Source organism: Mauremys reevesii, linkage group 2 (assembly GCF_016161935.1).
Source record: "Mauremys reevesii isolate NIE-2019 linkage group 2, ASM1616193v1, whole genome shotgun sequence".
Lineage (NCBI taxonomy): Eukaryota > Metazoa > Chordata > Testudines > Geoemydidae > Mauremys > Mauremys reevesii.
In genome coordinates, this window is record NC_052624.1 from 144,661,588 (window position 1) to 144,684,043 (window position 22,456).

Genomic DNA, 22,456 nt, shown 5'->3' on the forward strand with positions numbered 1-22,456 from the left:
GCCTAGGCCCGGCCCATTGGGGGGCCCCAGAAAAATGAGCGCCCGAGCAGAAACCCACTGCAGGGTGGAGGAAGCCTGGAGCCCTGGCAGAAGCCAGAGGGTGGGCAGGGGAAGCCCCAGCACCCTGACCCCGGTACCCGGCAGAAGCGCCAGGCAGGCAGGCGGGGTGAGGGACGCCCCAGTGTGGCTGCGGCCCCAGAAGCGCAGAAGCTTTCGTTCCCTGCCACGGCCTCAGGGCTCTGGGAGCTCTCATTCCCCTCTGTGGCCACGGGGCCGTGGCAGGGGGCGGAGCTTCTCCAGTTTTGACGCTGTAGTGGAGGACGGGGGGGGGGGGGGGGTGCAGAAAAAAGCAAGGATCATAGAGTCCTAGAAACTGGGCTCCAGGCCAAGCCCAGACATCTACACTGCAATTAAACAGTCCTTTAGCCTGCACTCTGTGAGCCCAAGTCAGCTGGGTGTCTAATTGAAGCATAGACATACCTGAAGGCTACTGATGAAAATTGCGCTATAAGAGTCGGGGGGGGGGGATGTTAATTAGTATTATTTATTCTGCACCCATTTCCTTGCCTTAAATTTTCTTCATGGTAATGTCCTTCTCCCACCTCCCAAGCATTTCAGCACATTAGACAGCCTGATCCTGAATGGAGCCAAGTGCTAGCAATTTGAGCTGAGCGAATAGTTGTTTTTTCAGTTCAGTGGCCAAACAGACAATCCAAAAAAGAACATTTGGTTTGTTTCTAACCGGATCTGAATTTGGGGGGCATTTCTCGCCAAGACAAAAAACTGGAGAAATGTCGTTCGGGTGACTGTTTGTTCGGATCAGCATTTTGAAACACATTTCAAATCCTAACAAAATTTTTGACATATTTCCATTTTAAAATGTCATTTTTGATTTGACACTTAGTTTCAAAATGCACAACACCTTCAAAAGATGATCCGGGGAAGTTACATTCCTAACTCTGCTAGGCTCCAAAAATCATGGCGTGAATAAAGACTCTGGATTTATGGTTCATTTCAACAATCTGTAACCCAGGAACTCTCCTCTTTCCTAGACTTTGGAGGTATTGATTGCCCACTTCACCTTGAATGTTCTCTTGCAACGCCTGTTAAATCCTTATCTGAGCCACCTTTGTATTTAGCTGTGACGGTCTAGGTGTCTTTCCCAGACCTGAAGAAGAGCTCTGTGTAAACTCAGAACGGGTCACTTTCAGCAGCAGAAGTTGGCCCAGTAAAAGAGATAACTTCAGCCACTTGCGTCTCTCATATCCTGGGACCAACCCAACTAGCGCAACACTCCAAACAATTTTCAAAAAACGTCATTTCAAAATAATTCATCTCAGGTTGTTTTGCCTAAATGAAAAGTTTTGACATTTCCAAAATGTTTGTTCTCATTTTTTTATGCCAAACTGTTCCTCAGACTCAACCTGAATTGATGCCCCCAAAAGTACATTTTTGGTTAATGTACTTTTTTTTTTTTTTTTGGTTTTGCCAAAAAAAGCTTCCTCTAGCTATACACACTGTTCTTCCTGGAGTTAATGAAAATTGCCGGCGCTCAGCTGCACCCAGGACTGGACCTCACATTTATAGCAGTGAATTTTGTTAGGAATCATGATCTGGTGTGTAGGCTCCACCGGCCTCCTGGCAAACAGGGTTAAACATCTTGTCCTAGGCAGAGCCGCATCTTCTGCAGTGATTACAGAGAGATTCAGCTAGCAAGCCTAAGTGATCAATGGGCGGGTATGCTGGCAGACTGAAGAGACGGGAGGCAGTGCATCTCTCTGGCAGTGCTGGTGCAAGGATGTTTCGCACCCTAGGCGAAACGTCCACCTTGCGCCCTCCCCCCCCGGGGCCCCCCCCACCATAGCTCCCCCCCCCGCCCTGAGGCACCCCCCTCGCCCCAGCTCACCCCGGCTCCGCACACGAGCATGAGCACCCCGAGCACGCCATGGCTGCTTCACTTCTCCCGCCTCCCAGGCTTGTGGCGTCAGTCAGCTTAGGCGCCGCAAACCTGGGAGGCGGGAGAAGTGAAGCGGCCACGACGTGCTCGGGGAGGAGGCGGGGCAGGGGTGAGCGGGGGTGGGGAGTTCCCCTACATGCCGCCCCCTGCCCCCCCTTACTTGCTGCAGGCGGCCCTCCCTGCGCTCTCCTGCCCCAACTCCCTCCACCTAAATGCCGGCGGCGACCGGGGCGGCCAAAGATCCGGCCGCCGCAGTCGCTGCCGAAGAAAATGGAGCCCCCCAAATGCCAGTGTCCTAGGCGACCGCCTAGGTGGCCTAAATGGTTGCACCGGCCCTGCTCTCTGGGAATAGAAACATTAGCAAGGAAGGGACTCCAGGAGCTTGCGACGGGGAGGAAACTTGAGGGCTCGCCTGGGCCACAGTGAAATTACTTGGGGCAGAATTCACTCCCTGGTGGAGAGACAGCAGAAGATCTATGTCCCACATATGTCCAAACGGCTGAAGCGGGATATTTGTGGGGCATAGACCTTGTGGAATTGAAGTGCAGTGGGAGGACTTTCATCCTTCACGTGCATGCTCCTTTGTGGGGGTCTCCTTCGCAGGCCAGGTTAGTTTCTCAGTATTGATCACTGAGTTTCCTTTTTTCACGTACTTCACCCACTTGTGAAATTTACAAAAATATCTTTATGTCTCCATTTCTCTGGGGAATTTCCCAGCTAAACAACGCCTTCTTCCTCTTCTGCCCTCTATATTATGCTCTTCCACCAGCTATGAGGAACCAATCGACACTGAGACACTCAGAGAGAAGGAGACAGAGAACAGTGCTCCAGCAGGAAGGACCGGCGGCACGCAGCACCCAGGTATTGTGCTCAGAGTTCATTTGCAGCTGGCAATATCGAGCTGGCACTTGGGGTTGGGACTTCCTGAGCAGCAGCATTGCTGTTTTACGAGGCAGCCTCGCCTGCAGTGGAGGCATATAGGAGTACAGGGCATGCTGTCTGAGAAAAGCTTTGTAATAGGTGGTGCATACTGTATTTGGGGCTTTGAACTCAGGTACAGCTTGATTCTCAGAGGTGCTGCGCTGAAATCACTGGGAGCTTGGCATCTCTGACAAATATTTGCTTTGAAAGACTAGTTGGCATGCAATATCTATCAATCCTTGATCGATCAATTGATCTACAGGGCGATCCAGCTGACTTGCTTGCTTTCACAAGAAGTTCTCACCTAGATACAGATCTATTTCTCTTTTCACCATAGTATCAAAAGGGCAAACATACCAAATCACCCTACTGTTACAGCAAATATTCCTGTTTCCAGGTGTTCTGCCACCAGCTCCCTGGCTTTATTTCTACAAGGGCAGATTCAGCAGTGGCGTAAGGGGACACACGGCTGACAAATTTCAGTGGCCTGTATGTTAGGAGACAATCTCTCTTTCTCCATGGCTGGCTGGAGGTGCACAGGGTGCAAGGGTGATCATCTTTGGTTTTCCCCCCTCAGGTTTCACAGCGAGAAGAAGCCATGGCAGCCGTTCCTGATGTACAGGAGGAGTTGATGGAGTTCTGCAGGTAACCTTGGATTTACTGACTCCCTCTGTTCTAGGGTCTCAGAGCTGGGGATTTTTGCTGGAGTTTCAGGGTGAAATTCACCCCAATGCAAAGAAACAGCACGAGGCCTAGGTATCGCTTAAGGCCATCTTCAGCCCAAACCAGCATAGCAATGCCAGCAAATCTTTGTAGTGTTCAGTCTCCTTAGCTTATGATAAGTGTAAATGCCTTCGCCACTCGTCCCTGAACCTGTCACTGCTGTAGAATCTCTTCTCCGGGGAATAACTGGCTTTGTTTGTTTGTCCCTCGCTTACAGTGTGAACGATGAACAGTTCTACGAAGTCGGCCACCCCTACTTGGGGAAGGTAAGGAGCAGCCTCTCAGTCCAACAGGCCTTCCTGAGGATTTTATACCCTGGTGAAAGAGAGGTCAGGCCCCAGTTAGGTCCCACGTGATAGGGAGATAGTGTCCTCCTTGGAGCTAGGGGCCATGGAATGTCTGGCCCAGTGAAACTTCACAACTGGGCTATAGCAAAAGCATGTCCAGCAGCAGCTGGCATTCACCCTGGGCCTGTCTGGCTACCCGCTGTTAGCGTCCCCTCATCGTTCAGCCCCCACCCTCTGGGAGAAAGCGAAGGAGGCTGGCTTGCAATCAGTGGTGGTGCTGGCCAGGCAGGTGGCAAGTGGCTGGGGGATGGTTTGCTCCAGTCTCGCTGGAGCTGTCAATCTAGAGGACACCTTGAGGGACACTGGCAGATGCTTCTCCTGTCCCCTGCTGGGGGGAAAGTAGGGGCAGGGCATTTGCTGGCAGGGGGAGCTGTGGCTCATGGCCCATTGGCATCAGTGGAGTTGCGTTGTCGCCCACGGGTGCTCTCAGCACAGAACAGGCACTGACAGGAACCCTGGGGTGGATCTGAGAGGAGATTCCTACCACTGGCCCGCCTCATGGAGCGGGAAGACCCTGGCTCGGCCTTGGTGGCTGCAGGGGCTAAAGTAGCTCTTTCAGGAGGGTGGGGCAGCAGCTTGTTTCACGGTCTTTTCCTTGCCCACAGAGCTCCAACCAAAGCCCGAGCCCCTGCTCCCTGTCCCAGAGCTGTTCAGCCTGCGACGTGGACATCCAGTTGCAGTTCACAGAGCAGACCTCTTGCAAGGTCTTCCGCAGGTCTGTGGTGGTGATGGTCGCCATAGAGAAGATGAAAAAGGCATCGAAAGCGAGGCCCTTCACGGATGATGATTTGAGGGGCATCTTGGACACCGTCTTCGGTACGGCCTGGGGGATCCCTGGAGCTAAGTGACTCCATCCAAGGGTTGGGGCTGAGGGGGACACACAAAGGGCTTTGGAGCCCTGCTAATGCCAGGTCTGTGTGTTGGGGGGCAAGTCTTGACCTACAGAGCTACCAAAGGCATTTACATGACACCAGATTGTCTAAGGCCCAGATCCTCAAAGGTATTGAAATCAATGCAAGTTAGGTGAGGTCCTGAGCCTGAACACCTCACAATATTTAATGCCTTTATCCCACAGCACCCTGTGGGACTGGGCTATTCTCCACATTTTACACATGGAGAAACTGAGGCATGGATGGACGAAGTGGCATGCCCATGGTCACACAGGGAGTCAGTGGCAGAGCAGGGAACTGAACCCAGGTCTGCCAAGGTCTAGGCTAGTGCCCTAACCACGGGACCTGTCCAAGTGCATTCCCCTTGCTCAGCCTTAGTTTCTCCCCCAGTGCAATGGAGCTGATGATCAAGTGTTTTGGGATCGATAGGTGAGAACAGCAGAGTCTGATTGTTACCAGTTCATTCCTCCTGCATCCCAGCAGGAGCACCAGGGGCATGAGACCTGGTTCCTGGAAGGGTGAGAGGTCAAGTCCCTCGGATAGGAAAGGGGAGGCCAATATGCACTTTTGCTCCAGTCAGGAAAAGGCACCTGTCACTGTGGGTCACAGGCAGCTCTTCAGTCCCCAGGCTCTGAGCAAATACTTTAACTGCGTGTTGCAGCAAATTCACATCTGCCAGGAACTCTGCACTGAAAAGCAAAGCAGGACTCCAACCCCTGGCCCCACAGCACAGGCCCTGCCACTAAGGAAAAGGGGGAATTCCCATTAGCTGTTACCTGTATGGGGCCTATGACAGACAGTTTGGCAGTGTTGACTAAATCACAAACACACAGATCAGTTCCTTGCACTCACTCTGGGGACCACGTGCAGGAGAGGCGAGTGTGGGCTCAGAGAATGGGAATAGGTATTAACCCTTGTGCACTTGTTCTTGTTCTTGTTTTCAGAGACCATCTCATTTGAGAGGCACAATGTCACCCACACAGTGGATTCCATTTACCGTTACTTCAGATCCATCTCCTACGAAATACGGGACACTGACCAGAAGTGCTTCAAGCTGGAGGCTCCTGCCCAGCTCGTGGCTGTGCATTTGCAAGGCCCCAACCTCAAACACCAAGGTAAGGTCTGGACGATGCCCAAATGTTAGCTCAAACCTTCACCCAAAATGCTAGGCCAACCAAAGAGACAGCCATGCCATGCCAGTCCCTTATTAAAGGCCAGGGTGGGCCCCCAGCAATCCCAAGAGAGGGTCCTTCCTCTATGTTGAACTCCTTGCTCCTCACATCTGCCAAAGGAGCTGGTCTGAATCCTGCACTCCGGTCCCTGATTTCCACCTGAGGCCACCGGATTGAAGAATCTGACCTTTCGTATGTTCCAAGCCCCCAGTGAGTCGCCAGGGGAACCCCGGGGGCGCACACGCTGCATGGCTTTGGCCCGGGACATTCTGAGCCTGTGGCAAGGCAGCCTGCGAAGTGGCTCCCCTAGTTAGCTCCCAGAGCTGGCTGCATCTCTCCCCGCCGAATGCAGACGGCCGTTCTCTGTGCCATTGCTGATTCCGTATTTTCCCCCATCTTGCAGTGAAGTTAAACATGGCTTTCTATAGACCAAAAAGTGGCACAAGCAACCAGGGCTCCATGAGGTTTCCAGTCGCTCTGGGCATCAAGGGGAGAAGTCTCTACCTGTCCTGTGTGCACAATGGCCAGCAACCAGTGCTGCAGCTGGAGGTAAGGGGGCTGGGAGTTTCCGGGCTCTGGCATCTGTCTCGCCACTCGCTTTCTGAGAAACCAAGAGCCACCTGCTCAGGAAGTAAAGTGGATCTCTGCTCGGAGGAGGGCTTGTGGCATCCTCTTTCTGTCACGGCAGAGCCACAGCAAAGTTGCCAGCCCTATAAACCACCGCTGGGCCCTACGAGCTGAGCGGGGATCCATCTGCCTCATGCGCCAGCCCCAGCGATAAAGCTAAAGCTTAGTAAATCATTCTGTGGATGATGCACGAGCTGGGCTCAATTCTAGCTCCTGCAGCAGATCGGACCGGGACTCACCCTGGCTCTGATTAGGCCCCCACAGGCTGTGGGATCACCCAGCACCCAAACCCATTGCTTCCACGGCTCCCTTCCCCCGGGCGAGAACTAGCAGAATCCCAGGCTGTTTGGGGAACATTCCCAGCCTCCAGCAGCACTGGATATCTGCGGATCCCAGCCCCAGAGCTCCCTGCCCACTCCTCCTCCCCTGGCAATGGGTAGAGCACTGGAGTGGGAACCAGGAGAGCTCTTCCTGCTAGATCCGGTTAAAAAGAGAGGCCTGGCATAGCTCTCTCCTCTGGCCTTTCTTTCTAACCGGGCCTCCCTTTGTGCCACAGGAGGCCGATATCCTGAAGGACGTCGATGGAGCCGAGCTGGAGCGCTTCATCTTCTACAAGGTGGAAAACGAGAGCACGGCCCAGTTCGAGTCGGCCGCCCACCACGGCTGGTACATTTGCACTTCCCCCAAGAACAACCAGCCTGTCGGCGTCACCAACCGGCCCGGGGAAGTGTTCATCACCAACTACTTCCTCAGCCAGTCCAAGCACTGAGTGCTCATCCCAAACCGGCAGTTACTGGTTTCAGCAGAATCTTTGTATGTACTAAGTACATGGGGAACAGTTGTATTTATGAGTGAGCCCTGGCTCACGGCTCAGAGACGTGATTGTAACACGTCTCTAACATGTATGTACTGTGTCTTTCTGTTTGCTTTGTGCCCTGTCCTATCCTAGAGCCTGGACCAGTGGCCCCAGCATCTAGAATTAACCTCTTACTGGCATGGGAGCTCTATATTAGAGCCCTCTTTATTAGAGGCTTATCTTGGCGGCTGTCTCTTCTCTCCCACCTTCCACAGCTTCAGTCGTTTTGCTGTCAGACTAATATACACATACATTAAATAATATAAATATTAGAGACAGAGGAATGGCCATCATCATGCTGCATGATTTTTTTTTTCTGTAAAAATGCTATTGTGTTGTTGTTTCAATACAAGATTAAGTTGCTCTATTTCACTGTTGGTAACGTCTGTTAACATGTTAATTATATATGAAGGTATTTTTGGAATTTATTTATTGACTAATTTAATATTGCTGGGCTGATTTTTAATAAACAAACCTGTACTACTGATCACATTGTTCTGCTTGTAACTCCTGTTGCCTGAGTGCATGGCAGTCAACAAATTGGATTGGACCGGAAGTCAAAGAAAATCCAGATTACCAGCTATTTTCATTGAATCATAGAATGTTAAGGTTGGAAGGGACCTCAGGAGGTATCTAGTCCAACCCCCTGCTCAAAGCAGGACCAACCCCAGCTAAATCATCCCAGCCAGGGCTTTGTCAAGCCTGACCTTAAAAACCTCTAAGGAAGGAGATTCCACCACCTCCCTAGGGAACCCATTCCAGTGCTTTACCTCCCTCTTAGTGAAATAGTGTTTCCTAATATCCAGCCTAAACCTCCCCCACTGCAACTTGAGACCATTGCTCCTTGTTCTGTCATCTGCCACCACTGAGAACAGCCGAGCTCCCTCCTCTTTGGATCCCCCCGTTCAGGTAGTTGAAGGCAGCTATCAAATCCCCCCTCACTCTTCTCTTCTGCAGACTAAATAACCCCAGTTCCCTCAGCCTCTCCTTGTAAGTCATGTGCCCCAGCCCCCTGATCATTTTCATTGACCTCCGCTGGACTCTCTCCAATTTGTCCACATCCCTTCCATAGTGTGGGGGCCAAAACTGGACGCAATACTCCAGGTGTGGCCTCACCAATGCCGAATAGAGGGGAATAATAATTTCCCTCGATAGGCTGGCAATGCTCCTACTAATACAACCCAATGTGCCGAATGAAGGATTTGCCACATTTCATGGGGTTCTAGCATTTGCTAATTGTGAGTGTTTGGACAGCTGTCAAAATGCTCCTGGAAGGTGAATTTTGGGGAATTTTAGCACAGATGATTCCACAGCCAAAAATCCCTACTGAAAAATTCATTATTGGTGTGATGAAGTGGGACTGTTCTTAATGTTTCCTCTGAATATTGTGTGGGTGCCTCAGTTTCCCCTATGCATTTCTTAAGTCTCCAGTGTGCATAAATGGCCACACTCTGTATCCTGGCAACAAATGGTTGGGGGTCTTCCCCGCTGCAAGGGGATGGCTAAAGATGAACAAAGAGATCAGGTGACCTCCTGGCCCGGGAAAGAGACAAAGGCCAGAAAGGAGGGGCTGGAGAGGGTTTCAGTTTGAATCTGGCTGGGGACGGGGAGTGAGGGCAGATGGGGTTGTCTGGCTCGCCAGGCCCCAGAATGGATCCGGCTGAGGGGTCCGGTTCTCTGTACCTACAAGCTCTGTTTTAGACCATGTTCCTGTCATCTAATAAAACTCTGTTTTACTGGCTGGCTGAGAGTCACGTCTGACTGTGAAGTGGGGGTGCAGGACCCTCTGGCTTCCCCAGGACCCCGCCTGGGCGGACTCACTGTGGGAAACGCATGGAGGGGCAGAGGATGCTGAATGCTCGAAGGAGAGACCCAGGAGGTGAAGCCGTGTGAGCTTCTTGCCCTGAAGACAGTCTGCTTCAAGGGAGAGGAGGCTCCCCAAAGTCCTGACTGGCTTTGTGGGGAGCAGTTCCAAAGCATCGCCCGAGGACTCTGTGACAATTGGCTATTTGTTACTTTTCTGTTTCAAAAGGTTCAGTCATCCAACCAGGGTGTAGAAACAATTCCATGTGATTTGGATAAACAGCCACTCGCCAAGAGCTGAAAATCATCTGTCCAAATGATACTGATGCATCTCAAATCAATTTGTAGAAATCAGTATCAATTCCTGAATGATTCACTAACCAAAAGGGGATACCTGCGTGTCAGGCGCTGGCTAAGTACCCTATGTCACTGCGGAGTGACTGGTGCACAAAGAAAATAATAGCCTACTACTACAGGGAGCTAATGAAGCTACTCCTTTAGTTCCAGTGCTAAAAGCATGTGCTTTTGGCATTGCTTGTCTCCAGTTTGGTCCCCAGTGATGAGCTGGGGGGAGGACATTGCATGATTAGCCCAAGTGATAAGCATGTTTGTGGCGGGTTGCCCCCCTTTAAGATGCCACCTGATGTGCTGGAATACCACTGAGCCTGCCTGTTCTGCCAGCCTGGGCACCTTTTTACCTGGCTTGCTGAGCCAGGCTATTAAGCCTCCTCCGGCGCACACACAGGCACACTGAAATCAGCTCTGGGAAGACTCGGCTTAAAGGACTTGCCCCAGCACTCAGGTGTCCACCTCCGTGGGAGTGCAGACCCAAAGGTATAGTGTGAAATCCGCCTCCTCCCTCTATGTGGTAGAAGGAATGCACAGTCTCTTCCCCCCACCCCCTCCAACCTCCAATTATGAATCGCACAAATGGGGTTAGACGATAAACAAGAAACAAATTTATTAACGACAAAAGGTGGTGAAAGGAACAGCAAACGGAACAAAGCAGATTACTAAGCAAATAAAACAAAACACGCAAACTAAGCTTGTGTCACTAAAGAAATTGGTTCAGTAATTTCTCACCCTAGATATTGTTACAGGCAGATTGCAGAAAGTCTTAAAAGGCAGCTGCTCTGGTCTGCAGCCTGAGACCTCGGATATTATTACTCACAAGCTAGACGCCCTTCCAGCTTGGGCTCAACCCTTCTCCCCCCAGTTCAGTTCTTCCTTCCAGGTGTTTTTCAGTGTCTCTTTGGGTGGGGAGGCAGAGGAGAGTCATGATGATGTCACTCCCCTGCCTTATATAGCTTTTGTGTAAGGCAGGAACCCTTTGTCTTCCAGTGGAAAAACACTGACATTCCAAAAGGGGAGGAGGAGTATCCAGTACCAGGTGACTCAGGCCCATGTCCCTGCAGGGCTGTGGCAGCCATTGCACGTAGGCTGAAGACTGAGCTCTTTTACAGACCATTGTCTGTGCTAATGGGCCATTAAGCACTGTCTGGCTTTCTCACTGTTGTACCTGAAGGGCTAGTTGGGGGTGACACCCAAAGTAACCCATTTGAAATACAGATACATAGTCAATATTCCTAACTTCAGATACAGGAATACATACAAATTGGATAATCACATTCAATACATCAGAAGCTTTCCGATGATACCTCACATGAGCCGTCTTGAATAAAGTACATCTCAGTTCTGTCATATCCATCTCATAAGCATGTTGCCATAAAGAATATGGAGTGTAACGTCACAATGTTCTCAGGCCTGACCTTTTTCCTGCTAGAAGCAGAACTGGGTCCATTCATTTCCCCTCCATCTCACAGCCTCTCCCCTGCCACCTCAGCCTGGCTTCGCTTCAAGCATTATGTTCCTGTTGCTGGCAATTAGATGGGGCACTCCTCCTCCCCCGCATCACTCGAATTCAAGGGCAGCCATCTAAAAGATTACACCCCCCTCCGCCACGTCAGCTCCAGCACCCTCCCTCCGACAATCAGTGGACCGAGGGCTCTATGCTGGTTGCATCATGTGCTGGGGAGGAACCCGTACTGCAGCTCTTGGGCAGCCACCTGGAACACGGCTCGAGAGATCCCCAAAGGGGGAGCTAGCTCTAGAAACCTGGCTATGCTCCCAGACCTGCCCCCTACCTGAACCACACACGCAAGAAGTGTGCAGAGAGGCCAGCTCAGGGGACTTCCCACCCACCCCCAACAGTGAGAGGCTCTGCACCCAGGCCTGTCACAGGGTGTCTAGCCCTTTAAGGGCAGGTGGGTCCAGGCAGGTCCTGTGATGAAAATCAGGCCGGGGGTGGACTGGTGAAGCCTTTGGAGAGCAGGGAGACTCTAGGCAGGAAGCCCTGGGAGTTGCTGCTCAACAAAGAGCAGGCAGGGACACAAAGGAGCAGGAGGGCTGCATAAGCTGTGCTACGCTACAGAGACTGTCTGGAGCTCCCTGGCTGAGGACCTGGGGGTGCAGGAGCCAGCTAGGAAGTCTGGAGCGTGGAGAACGTGAAGCCTCAGCAGGGACAGGTAGGCACCATGCACCAAGGGGTGGGAGCCCATTAGGAAGGCTGGGGGAGTGGGATGGGACATGCTTGTATTTCCTGGTGAACTTGGTTAATCAACCCAGCACCCCCAAGCAGGGGTGTGGCTCAATACAGGCTGAAGTTATTGGGGTGCCTAAGAAGGAGAAACTGAGGCAGAAGCAAGTCCAAAGCCAGACTGGGTAGGTGGTGCTGCTATGGGGACTTTCAGTGATAAAAATACAAGCCCGTGCTATGTTAAAACTATGTGTTTAAGGTCATCTATGAACTTTAGCTGAGAGCAGTAGCAGAATCATAAACCTCTTCTACACTAGAGGGAGCTAGAAACCCATCCTCTCAGTGTGGTCATACATGATCATACTTGGTCCTGCCTTGAGTGCAGGCACTGGAGTAGACGACCTCTGGGGTCTGAGATGCTAATAACGCCTGTGGATTCCCTTGACATGTGGAAGCTTATTGCTTTTTAACTCTGTTGGGCCCGGACCTGCTGTCGCTTACACCCGTGTAAACCAGGTGTCAATGGTGTGTGGCATGCAGCTGGTATACGAGAGAGGAGGGGCCAGCTGGGGTGTGTTATTTTGGCCAAGAGCCCAAATACGATGCTGCTGAAGATTGCAGTCCCATTGTGCTAGGTGCTGTACAGACAAATAGCAAGGGATAGTTGGGAGAACATAGAGTGTAAAGAGACAACAGGGGGCGTGGGGAGGAGTGACTTGCCCATACAGAGCTGAGTGGTCACGCTGGGAGGTGAGCCCATCTCCACTGCTGCCTGTTATATGCACCAACTACTGAGCTGCGGAGCTGGTTGTGCCCGGGGATTTTGCTTAGTTTGCTTAGCCGGGAAAGGCCCTTGGCGTCCTTTTGTGTCGCTCAGCACCTGACCGGACGCATCCACCTGAGAATTTCCCGAGGCGGATTGCTCCATGGGTACTGGCACGCTGGCTTTTCAGGGAACGGAATTGCCCAACAGCGCAGGGAATATTATTCCGAACAGATCGTTCCATCCATGCTCCTGAAGAATAGCTATAAACTCATTATGCTCGTTTGCACTCAGGCCTTTTTACGCAGCCCTAGTGTAAATGGGAATATGGCCTGGGCCAGAAGGGGCCATTGTTGTCTGACTCTCTGAGTAACCCAGGCCCGAGAACCTCGCCCAGTGATTTCTGCAGCCAGACAAATGAGCTGTAGTTAGAGCTGGCTTCCAGTCTTTGAAGACATCACAGGACAGTGAATTCACCACATCCAGGCCAGTGGTTAATTACAAATCTGTGCCTTGTTTCTAGTCTGAATTTGTCTAGCTTCAACTTTGAGCCCTGGGATCTCATTATGTCTTTTTCTGCTAGATTAAAAAGCCATCCACTATCTGAACTCCCTTCCCTTGGTAGTTTGTTCCCGGGGCCAGTCACCCTCATTCTTCTAAAAAAAATGGCACCTTAGTTCCAATTTGAATTTTTCTACCTTCATGTCCCAGCCATGGGATGTTCTGCCTTTATCTGCGAGGTGAAACTTACCAGGGATCTCTCCCTAGGTAAGTTTATACAGTTTCAAACACTGACGTTCTTGGAACACCCCCCAATTCTGACAGTAATTCTGTTAAAATACACCAGGGATTGGCAACCTTTCAGAAGTGCTGTGCCGAGTTTTCATGTATTCACTCTGATTTAAGGTTCCACATGCCAGTAATACATTTTAACGTTTTTAGAAGGCCTCTTTCTATAAGTCTATAATATAGAACTAAACTATTGTTGTATGTAAAGCTTCAAGTTCTACCTGCCTGGTGAGTACTTTGACCTTTTTCTTTCTCAGATGAGTGAGCACTGCTGCCAGGTCCAGCCTTTACTAGGGGACGTATCCATCACAGTGTTCTAGGTCTGACAAAGCACAAACATAATCAAGGTGCTCATAATAAGGTTTTAAAAATGTTTAAGAAGCTTCATTTAAAATTAGATTAAAATGCAGAGCCCTCCCAGACGGTGGTCAGGACCCGGGCAGTGTGAGTGCCACTGAAAATCAGCTCACTTGCCGCCTTCCCCTGCAATACACTTTTGTGTCTATGCAACAGCTTTTCTCACAACACAGCCCAGTGTCACCGAGATTGTGCATACACACTGACCTCGCTCAGAGTCAGAGAGGTTAAGGCCAGAAGGGTGATCTCATCTGACCTCCACTATAGCACAGGTCACCAGCACCTGCACGCTGAACTCACACTGCCTGACTCTGTTGTGTATAAGTACCAGTGCATTCTGGGAAAATCCAGGCAGGTCTCCCATTGTGCCTCAGCAGAAGACGTCACAAAGCAACCCCAGCAATGCAATATGGAATGTCCAACTAGGCAGAGAATGAAGGAAACTGATTTCCAGAGCTGTTGGAAAACCTATAGTTGTTTTCATCCCTAATCAAGGCGAAAAGTCGAAATATCAAAATTTTGCATCCAGCAGAAAGTTCCAAAAAATGTCAGTTCACAAACATTGAAACATTTTGTTTCAGTCTAGTTTGCCACTAATCTGTGTTCCTCTGAGCTGCCGCAGTGCCTCATGGGATTTGGAGTGCCTCATGTCTCCTTTTTTCCCTATGGGCTGGGCTCTCCAGCTGACTATATCTCCCATGAGGCACCATGGGGACATGACTCCCATGATGCACCACATTAATTCAACCAGAGATCACAGTGCATCATGGGAGATGTAGTCCAGTCAGGGAGCCTGGCGCATAGAGCAGAATAGGGGTATGAGATAAGACAATTTACCATAGGCAGCGACTCCATAGGTGCTCCAACGCACCCACCTCCTCCCGCCCACCAGTGGCCCCACTGATCCATTCCTCCCCCTCCCACCCAGTGCTTCCCACCCACCACAATCAGCTGTTCTGCAGCATGCAGGAGGTGCTGGAAGGGAGGAGCAGGAGTGGGGATGGGGTGTGCTCCAGGAAGGGGGCGGAACTAGGCGGGAAGAGGCGGGCCGGGGGTGCAGCAGGGCAGGGTGGGGGCTTGGGAGAAGTGGTGGAGTGGGGGCGGGGCCTGGGGCAGACCGGGGGCAGGAAGAGGTGGGGCAGGGATGGGGGCTTAAGGGAAGGGGTGGTGTGGTGCATAGCGACGGCTGAGCACTCCTGGGAAAAGGAAGAAGCCGGCACCTGTGCAACCTACAACTCCCATGAGTCACTGTAGTGGCTCTGGCGCATACGTATATGACAATCAGGGTCCAGACACCCTAAGGGGAGAACAGTGGGTCTGAACGGCAAAGAATAACCACAGTTACAACTTCAACTTTGTACACACATGCATACATTCATAACCACAGCCTGTATACTGATCTCCTAATGACCGTCAATTTCAGAAGCTCATCAGTGAAAGCTTGTAATGTTCTGAAATGGATGGTCATTAAGAGATCTGAATACAGGCTGTGGTTATAGAATCATAGAACTGGAAGGGACCTTGAGAGGTCATCTAGTCCAGTCCCCTGCACTCATGGCAGGACTAAGTATTATCTAGACCATCCCTGACAGGTGTTTGTCTAACCTGATCCTAAAAATCTCCAGTGGTGTAGATTCCACAACCTCTCTAGGCAATTTATTCCAGTGCTTAACCACTCTGACAATTAGGAAATTTTTCTTAATGTCCAACCTAAACCGTCCTTGCTGCAATTTAAGCCAATTGCTTCTTATCCTATCCTCAGAAGTTAATGAGAAAAAATTTTCTCCCTCCTCCTTGTAACAACCTTTTATGTACTAGAAAACTGTTATGTCACCTCTCAGTCTTCTCTTTTCCAGACTAAACAAACCAAATTTTGTCAATCTTCCCTCATAGGTCACGTTTTCTAGACCTTTAATCATTTTTGTTGCTCTTCTCTGGACTTTCTCCAATTTGTCCACATCTTTCCTGGAATGTGGCACCCAGAACTGGACACAATACTCCAGTTGAGGTCTAATCAGCGTGGAGTAGAGCAGAAGAATTACTTCATGTCTGGCTTACAACATTCCTGCTAATTCAGCCCAGAATGATGTTTGCTTTTTTTTGCAACAGAATGACACTGTTGACTCATATTTAGCTTGTGATTTCCTATGACCCCCAGATCCCTTTCTGCAGTGCTCCTTCCTCGGCAGTCATTTCCCATTTTGTATGTGTGCAACTGATTGTCCCTTCCTACATGGAGTACTTTGCATTTGTCCTTAGAATCATAGAATATCAGGGTTGGAAGGGACCTCAGGAGGTATCTAGTCCAACCCCCTGCTCAAAGCAGGACCAACACCAACTAAATCATCCTGTTCCTATTTCATTTCATCCTAGTTACTTCAGACCATTTCTCCAGTTTGTCCAGATCATTTTGAATTTTAATCCTATCCTCCAAAGCACCTGCAACCCCTCCCAGCTTGGTATCATCCACAAACTTTATGTGTGTACTCTTTATGCCATTGTCTAACTCATTGATGAAGATATTGAACAGAACTGGACCCACAACCGATCCTTGTGGGACCCCACTCGTTATGTCCTTCTACCTTCACTTTGAACCACTGATAACTACTTTCTGGGAACAGTTTTCCAACCAGTTTTGCACCGACCTTATAGTCGCTCCATCTAGGTTGCATTTTCCTAATTTGTTTATGAGGTCATGCGAGACCTCATATAACAAAGCCTTACTAAAGTCAAGCTGTACCACATCTAAGAATGTCCATGACTACATGTGTTTATGTGTGTACAAAGTTGCTGTGATGCAACTACAGTATCACCGCCTACTCAGGGGGTGAAGTAATCTGGCAAAGAGGGGCACCGCCCACAAAACCAACGACAGGACTCAAAGTTAATGGAATGCCATTGGCGAGAAAACCCCAGTCTCCATAAACTAAAAAAAGGAGAGAGTTTCCCCAGCTGTGAATAACCATGAGTCATGACTCATCACGCCGGAAAGGTTTTTATATCCAGAACCGGGGGGGCTGTGTTTAAGTGGCTTGCGTGCTGTCCATGAAACATTGGCTCCTTTCCAGGACCAAGGGCATGTTGGGAACTTGGTCAGAGGCCCCAGCTCACTTGGATTAGAAAAGGGAATTTAGCCAATGTAGAAGTGTAAAGCCTGAGATTGCATCTATACGTTTGTTTTCTGTGTAACTTGCCTGCTTTTCGGCACTATTTCATCTCGGAAGCTGTGCTATTTCTAGTCAGTACACATTTTGTTTCTACCCCAGACAGGTCGATGGGGTGCAAACTGTGTGGAGGTATCCCAGAGTGAGCTGGTAATTAAGGGCAGGTTTCATGGGGGTGTTGAACCAGAGGGGAGAAATCCGGATGACTGCTAGTTAAGAACGCGGGAGACTCTGAGATCAGAGGAGACTCTGGAGCAGGGATCACTCTGCTAGGAATAACTAGGCTGGTGGAAGTGAGGGTGAGGCCACGATGCTTGTAGGCCAGCTACTGGTGTTAGAGCTCTCACCCATAGCCGCCCAGCATTAAGACCCCCCAATTTACACAGGCAGGTGGTGTCTGACCCCCAGGGGTGGCTCTAGACATTTTGCCGCCCCAAGCACGGAGGGTCCGCTAGTCCCGTGCCTTCGGCGGACCTCCCACAGGTGTGCCTGTGGGAGGTCCGCTGAAGCCGCAGGACCAGCGGACCCTCCGCAGGCAAGCCGCCGAAGGCAACCTGCCTGCCGCACTCGCGGCGACCGGCAGAGCGCCCCCAGTGGCTTGCTGCCCCAGGCACGCACTTGGAGCGCTGGTGCCTGGAGCTGCCCCTGCTGACCCCCCTGCCCCTTGCTGGTCTGGGTGATCCCTAGAATGTCACAACATATGAATAGCAACCTGAGCCATGATGCAATATTTCATTGCCATTCTCTTGATGGGAAAATTGAGAAAGAATCAATCAAAGCAAAATTTTTCTATGGAAAAAGCATTTGGAAGGAGGTTTCCTGACCAGCTCTGTTAAAATAACAATCTCAGGGCACGGCACAGGCTTTGGATGTAGTTTTCCCTCCCATACCTCCAGGAGGCAGGTCTGGGCTGTTATCTCCATTGTGCAGATGGTCACTGAGGGGTAAATGGCTTTGTCTAAGGTCATATAAGAAGATCACAGAGTAGCAGGGAATTGAAGTTGGTTCTCCCATGTAATAGATTAGTGCTCTAACCACTAGGACATCCTGCCTGTCTATTTGTTATACAGCTGTGATTAAGCACTCCTGTCTACAAAGCAAAACAGTGTTGCAATGGTGCTTGGTTGTGATACCCATGCACCAGCCCTGGCCATTAGCAGGAGTGACACACTGTCCTTGGCCTGGTTAATCAGTAACCCTGTGATGTGCAGGCACAGATTTAATCAGAGCCAACCATGTCTACCCTCCAATTGCAAACCTGTCTGAGCTACATAGATGATATGCCCATAGTGGCTCATTTAAACACTAAATGTTACAGATATTTGCACAGCAAGAGTGGGAGAGACTCTATCCTGGGAAGCAGCGAGTCTGAAAAGGACTAGGGGAGCATGGTGGAGAATCAGCTGAACCCAAGCTCCCAGTATGATGCTGTGGCTAAAAGAGCTAATTTCAGAGTAGCAGCCGTGTTAGTCTGTATCTGCAAAAAGAACAGGAGTACTTGTGGCACCTTAGAGACTAACACATTTATTTGCGCATAAGCTTTCGTGGGCTACAGCCTATTTCATCGGTGATCCTCGGCTGCATAAATGGGAGAATCTCGAGTAGGAGCGGAGAGGTTATTTCATCTCCAGATTTGGCCCTGCTACGGCCGCTGCTGGAATCTGGTGCCCAGTTCTGATGCCCACAATTCAGGAAGGATGTTGGTAAATTGGAGAGGGCTCAGAGAAGAGCCATGAGAATGATTAAAGGATTAGAAAACCTGCCTTATGGTGAGAGACTCAAGGAGCTCCATCTATTTAGCTTAACAAAGGGAAGGTTATGGGGGGACTTGATCACAATGTATAAGTACCTACATGGGGAACAGAAATTTGACAACAGAGGGCTATTCTATCTAGAAGAGAAGGGTCAAACAAGATCCAGTGGCTGGGAGTTGTAGCTAGACAAATACAGACTGGGAATAAGGCACACATTTCTCATGGTGAGAGTAATTAACCATTGAAACAACTTACCCAGGGTCATGGTGGATTCTCCATCCAGGGCAATTTTTAAATCATGGTGGGATGTTTTTCTAAAATATCTGCTTTTCAGACAGGGATTATTTTGGAGAAGTTCTATGGCCTGTGTCATCAGACCAGATGATCACAGTGGCTTTATAAACTTGGAATCTATTAATTATTAGTGTTCATTATGATGATGATTGGGATTGCATTAGGGCCTGAGAGCCCCTGGCATGGCCCAGGACCCTTCTGTGCCAGCTGTTGTACAAACACAGAGCCAACCGACGGTCCTGCCCTGTGGAGCTTGCCATCAAAGTTAGTCTCAGGCTGTGTCTACACTAGGAACACAGCAGCTGTGCCGCTGTAGTGCTTCAGTGTGGACAATACCGATGCCGACCAGAGGGGTCTCCGGCCAATGGAGACAATCCACCTCCCCAAGAGGAGGGAATTCTTCTCTCAGCCTAGTGCTGCCTGCACTGGCGGTTAGGTCATCTTAACTAGGGCACTCAGGGGGGGTGGATATTTCATCACCTGAGCAATGTTGCTGAATTGGGCTCAGTTTCTAGGGTAGACCAGCCCTGAGTAAGGACTTCAGGGATTTTAGCTCCGCAGGCCCAGCCTTGCAGGCTCTGCTCCATTAATTGACATGTCAAAAAGTATGTGACATTCATTCATCTATTTAAACCTTCACTGTCAAAGATGCCTCATTTCCCCTTCCCACACACCAATCCTGAGGGCACAGGAAGTGACTGGCACATTTTCCATGTTCCTACAAACACCATTAGCCAGGCAACAGACCCTGCCCATCTCTGGAGTTAGGCTGTCAAGACCGGACGCGTTCAGTCAGCTGTTTTTCATGGCTCAGCAGAGTGGAAGTTCTCCCGTATCCAGGAACTGGTGCTATCTTTTATAAAAACAACAAGGAGTCCGGTGGCACCTTAAAGACTAACCGATTTATTTGTGCATAAGCTTTCGTGGGTAAAAAACCCACTTCTTCAGATGTATGGAGTGAAAATTACAGATACAGGCATAAATATATATTGGCACATTAAGAGAAGGGAGTTACCTTACAAGTGGAGAACCAGCGTTGAAGGCCAATTCAGTCAGGGTGGATGTGGTCCACTCCCAATAATTGATGAGGAGATGTCAATTCCAGGAGAGGGAAAATTGCTTTTGTAGTGAGCCAGCCACTCCCAGTCCCTATTCAAGCCCAAATTAATGGTGTTAAATTTGCAAATGAATTGTAGCTCTGCAGTTTCTCTTTGAAGTCTGTTTCTGAAGTTTTTTTGTTGAAGGATGGCTACTTTAAAATCTGTTCTAGACTGTCCAGGGAGATTGAAGTGTTCTCCTACTGGCTTTTGTATGTTACCATTCCTGATGTCTGATTTATCCTTTTGTGTCCATTTATCCTTCTGCGTAGAGACTGTCTGGTTTGGCCAACGTACATGGCAGAGGGGCATTGCTGGCACATGATGGCGTATATCACATTAGTAGATGTGCAGTTGAATGAGCCTCTGATGGTGTGGCTGGTGTGGTTGGGTCAGGGCCAGTGCAACCCATTAGGAGACCTAGGCGGTCGCCTAGGGCGCTAGCATTTGGGAGGGCGGCATTTCGGGTCCTTCGGCGACAACCACGGCAGCCGGATCTTCGGCCGCCCATGTCATTGTCAGCATTTAGGTGGAGGAAGCTGGGGGAGGGGGGCACGGGGAGGGCCACCTGCAGCAAGTAAGGGGGGGCAGCATGCAGGGGAACCGCTCCGCGCCCCAGCTCACTTCTGCTCCACCACCTCCCCTGAGCACGCTGCCCCGCTCTGCTTCTCTTCCTCCCAGGCTTGCGGCGCCAAATAGCTGATTGGTGCCGCAAGCCTGGGAGGTGGGAGAAGTGGAGTGGCGACGGTGTGCTCAGGGAGGAGGCGGAGCAGAGGTGAGCTGGGGCGGGGAGTTGCTGCACGGCTCCCCGGGCCGGGGGGAACTGCCACGGGGGGCGGCCTCAGGGCAGAGGGGTGGCGCTGCTGCAGGGGGGGGTCGCCTCAGGGCAGAAGGGGGGCGAGCTGCAGCGGGGGGTGCTTTAGGGTGGAGGGGGGAGCGGAGAGCTGCCACAGGGCTCAGGTGGGGGCGCAAGGTGGAAGTTTCACCTAGGACGCGAAATATTCTTGCACCCGCCCTGGGTTGGGTCCTCTGATGGTGTTGCTAGAGTAGATATGGGAACAGAGAAGGCAACTGGGGGCAGAAGCAACGGGGTTTGTTACAGGTTTCTCACCTGCACATCTACTAATCTGATATATGCCATCATGTGCCAGCAATGCCCCTCTGCTCAAAGAAGCATCTGTGGCCAGGGAAACTATGGAGGCAGAGGCAGCCAGAGAAGCAGCCAGAGAGGAGGCTGCACACAGAAGGGCCCTGGAAGAAAAAGAGTGAGAGTGGGAAGAAAAAGAGAGAGAGTGGGAAGAAAGGGAAAGAGAGCGAAAACACCAACTGGACCAGCTAGAGAAGCAGAACCAGAACCCCCTCTCCCCCGACCCAACGACTCCCATCACTCCAAAAATCCAGAAATGGGACACTTATGTCCTGCATACAGTGAGGACTATGATATTGTTGAATATCTGACTACCTTCGAAGGCTGTGTGTAATACTTGAAATCCCTGATGATAAGAGAGTTCCTACCGTGATTGTGAAATTAACTGTGGCAAAGCTCGAAATGCATTCAGTGGGATGCCTATTGAAGATGCTTTAGTCTATTGTAAATTTAAATATACTGTTATGCGAAGTTGTCAGATTACCCCTGAAACATATCGAGTTACATTTAGGAATCTGAAAAGGGCTATTGAGATGAGTAATGGGGAATATGTAAACCAAATGATCGATTTGTTGGGGAAATGGGTGCAGGGTACAGAGATGGGAAGTTTTGAGGGAATGTTGGATCTTGTTACTCAAGAGCATTTCCTAAGCATATGTAAGGCGGGTGTAAAGCAGTGTCTATGGGTCAAAGATGTAAAGTCTGTGGAGGAGATGGATTTTTTAGCTGATGCCTTCGAACAGAATCAGGCGTCTATTGAGGGCAGGCCACAGAAACAGGGGTTTAAAACTGGTGGGAAGGGAGGATCCCATTTTGTCCCTGGGAAAAGAGAACGAGGTTGGGAGCCTAAACACTCTCTTAGCCCAAAACATTCCTCTACTGGTAACTCTCATCCCAAATCTCCTGTTAAAGCAGAAGAGCTCAGGTGCTATCCGTGTAATTCCACTGATCACCTGAAGAATAGATGCCCTGTGCTAGGAGGAAGCAGGCAACCAATAGCTCATGTTAGTTCTGCTGTCCTCACCACAGAAAACCCCCAGGCCATTGAAAGCTATCATACTGGTTCTGTGACATCATCCTCTGCAGAACCAGACATGGAGCATGTTAAGGCTGTCCAAATTGATGGCAGGGAATACTTGGGGCAGAGGGATACAGGCATAGGTGTTGACTTCTACTGGCGCTGGTGGGTGGTCGACCCCCCTCTGCCCCTGGCCCTGCTCAGACTCCACCCCTACCCCGCCCCCTCCTGCCCCCATTCC

The 22,456-nt window shown here is 50.3% G+C and overlaps 1 protein-coding gene across 1 annotated transcript; it reads left to right on the forward strand.

Annotated features, from left to right (window-relative positions):
* The first annotated feature begins 2,750 nt into the window (after nucleotides 1-2,750).
* On the forward strand, nucleotides 2,751-7,980 carry LOC120399668 (interleukin-1 beta-like). The gene is made up of 7 exons (XM_039528132.1): nucleotides 2,751-2,818; nucleotides 3,456-3,523; nucleotides 3,819-3,867; nucleotides 4,554-4,764; nucleotides 5,783-5,953; nucleotides 6,414-6,559; nucleotides 7,194-7,980. The coding sequence occupies exons 2-7, from the start codon at nucleotides 3,477-3,479 to the stop codon at nucleotides 7,404-7,406; spliced, it is 837 nt and encodes a 278-aa protein (XP_039384066.1). The 5' UTR covers nucleotides 2,751-2,818; nucleotides 3,456-3,476; the 3' UTR covers nucleotides 7,407-7,980.
* The last annotated feature ends 14,476 nt before the right edge of the window (nucleotides 7,981-22,456 follow it).

What these genes read in the sequence shown, in the direction of transcription:
- LOC120399668 (XM_039528132.1), top strand. Translation starts at nt 3,477, where the DNA reads ATGGCAGCCGTTCCTGATGTACAGGAGGAGTTGATGGAGTTCTGCAG. An exon ending in GCCACCCCTACTTGGGGAAG is followed by an intron (nt 3,868 to 4,553) that starts GTAAGGAGCAGC and finishes CCTTGCCCACAG; the next exon opens with AGCTCCAACCAAAGCCCGAG. An exon ending in AACCAGTGCTGCAGCTGGAG is followed by an intron (nt 6,560 to 7,193) that starts GTAAGGGGGCTG and finishes TTTGTGCCACAG; the next exon opens with GAGGCCGATATCCTGAAGGA.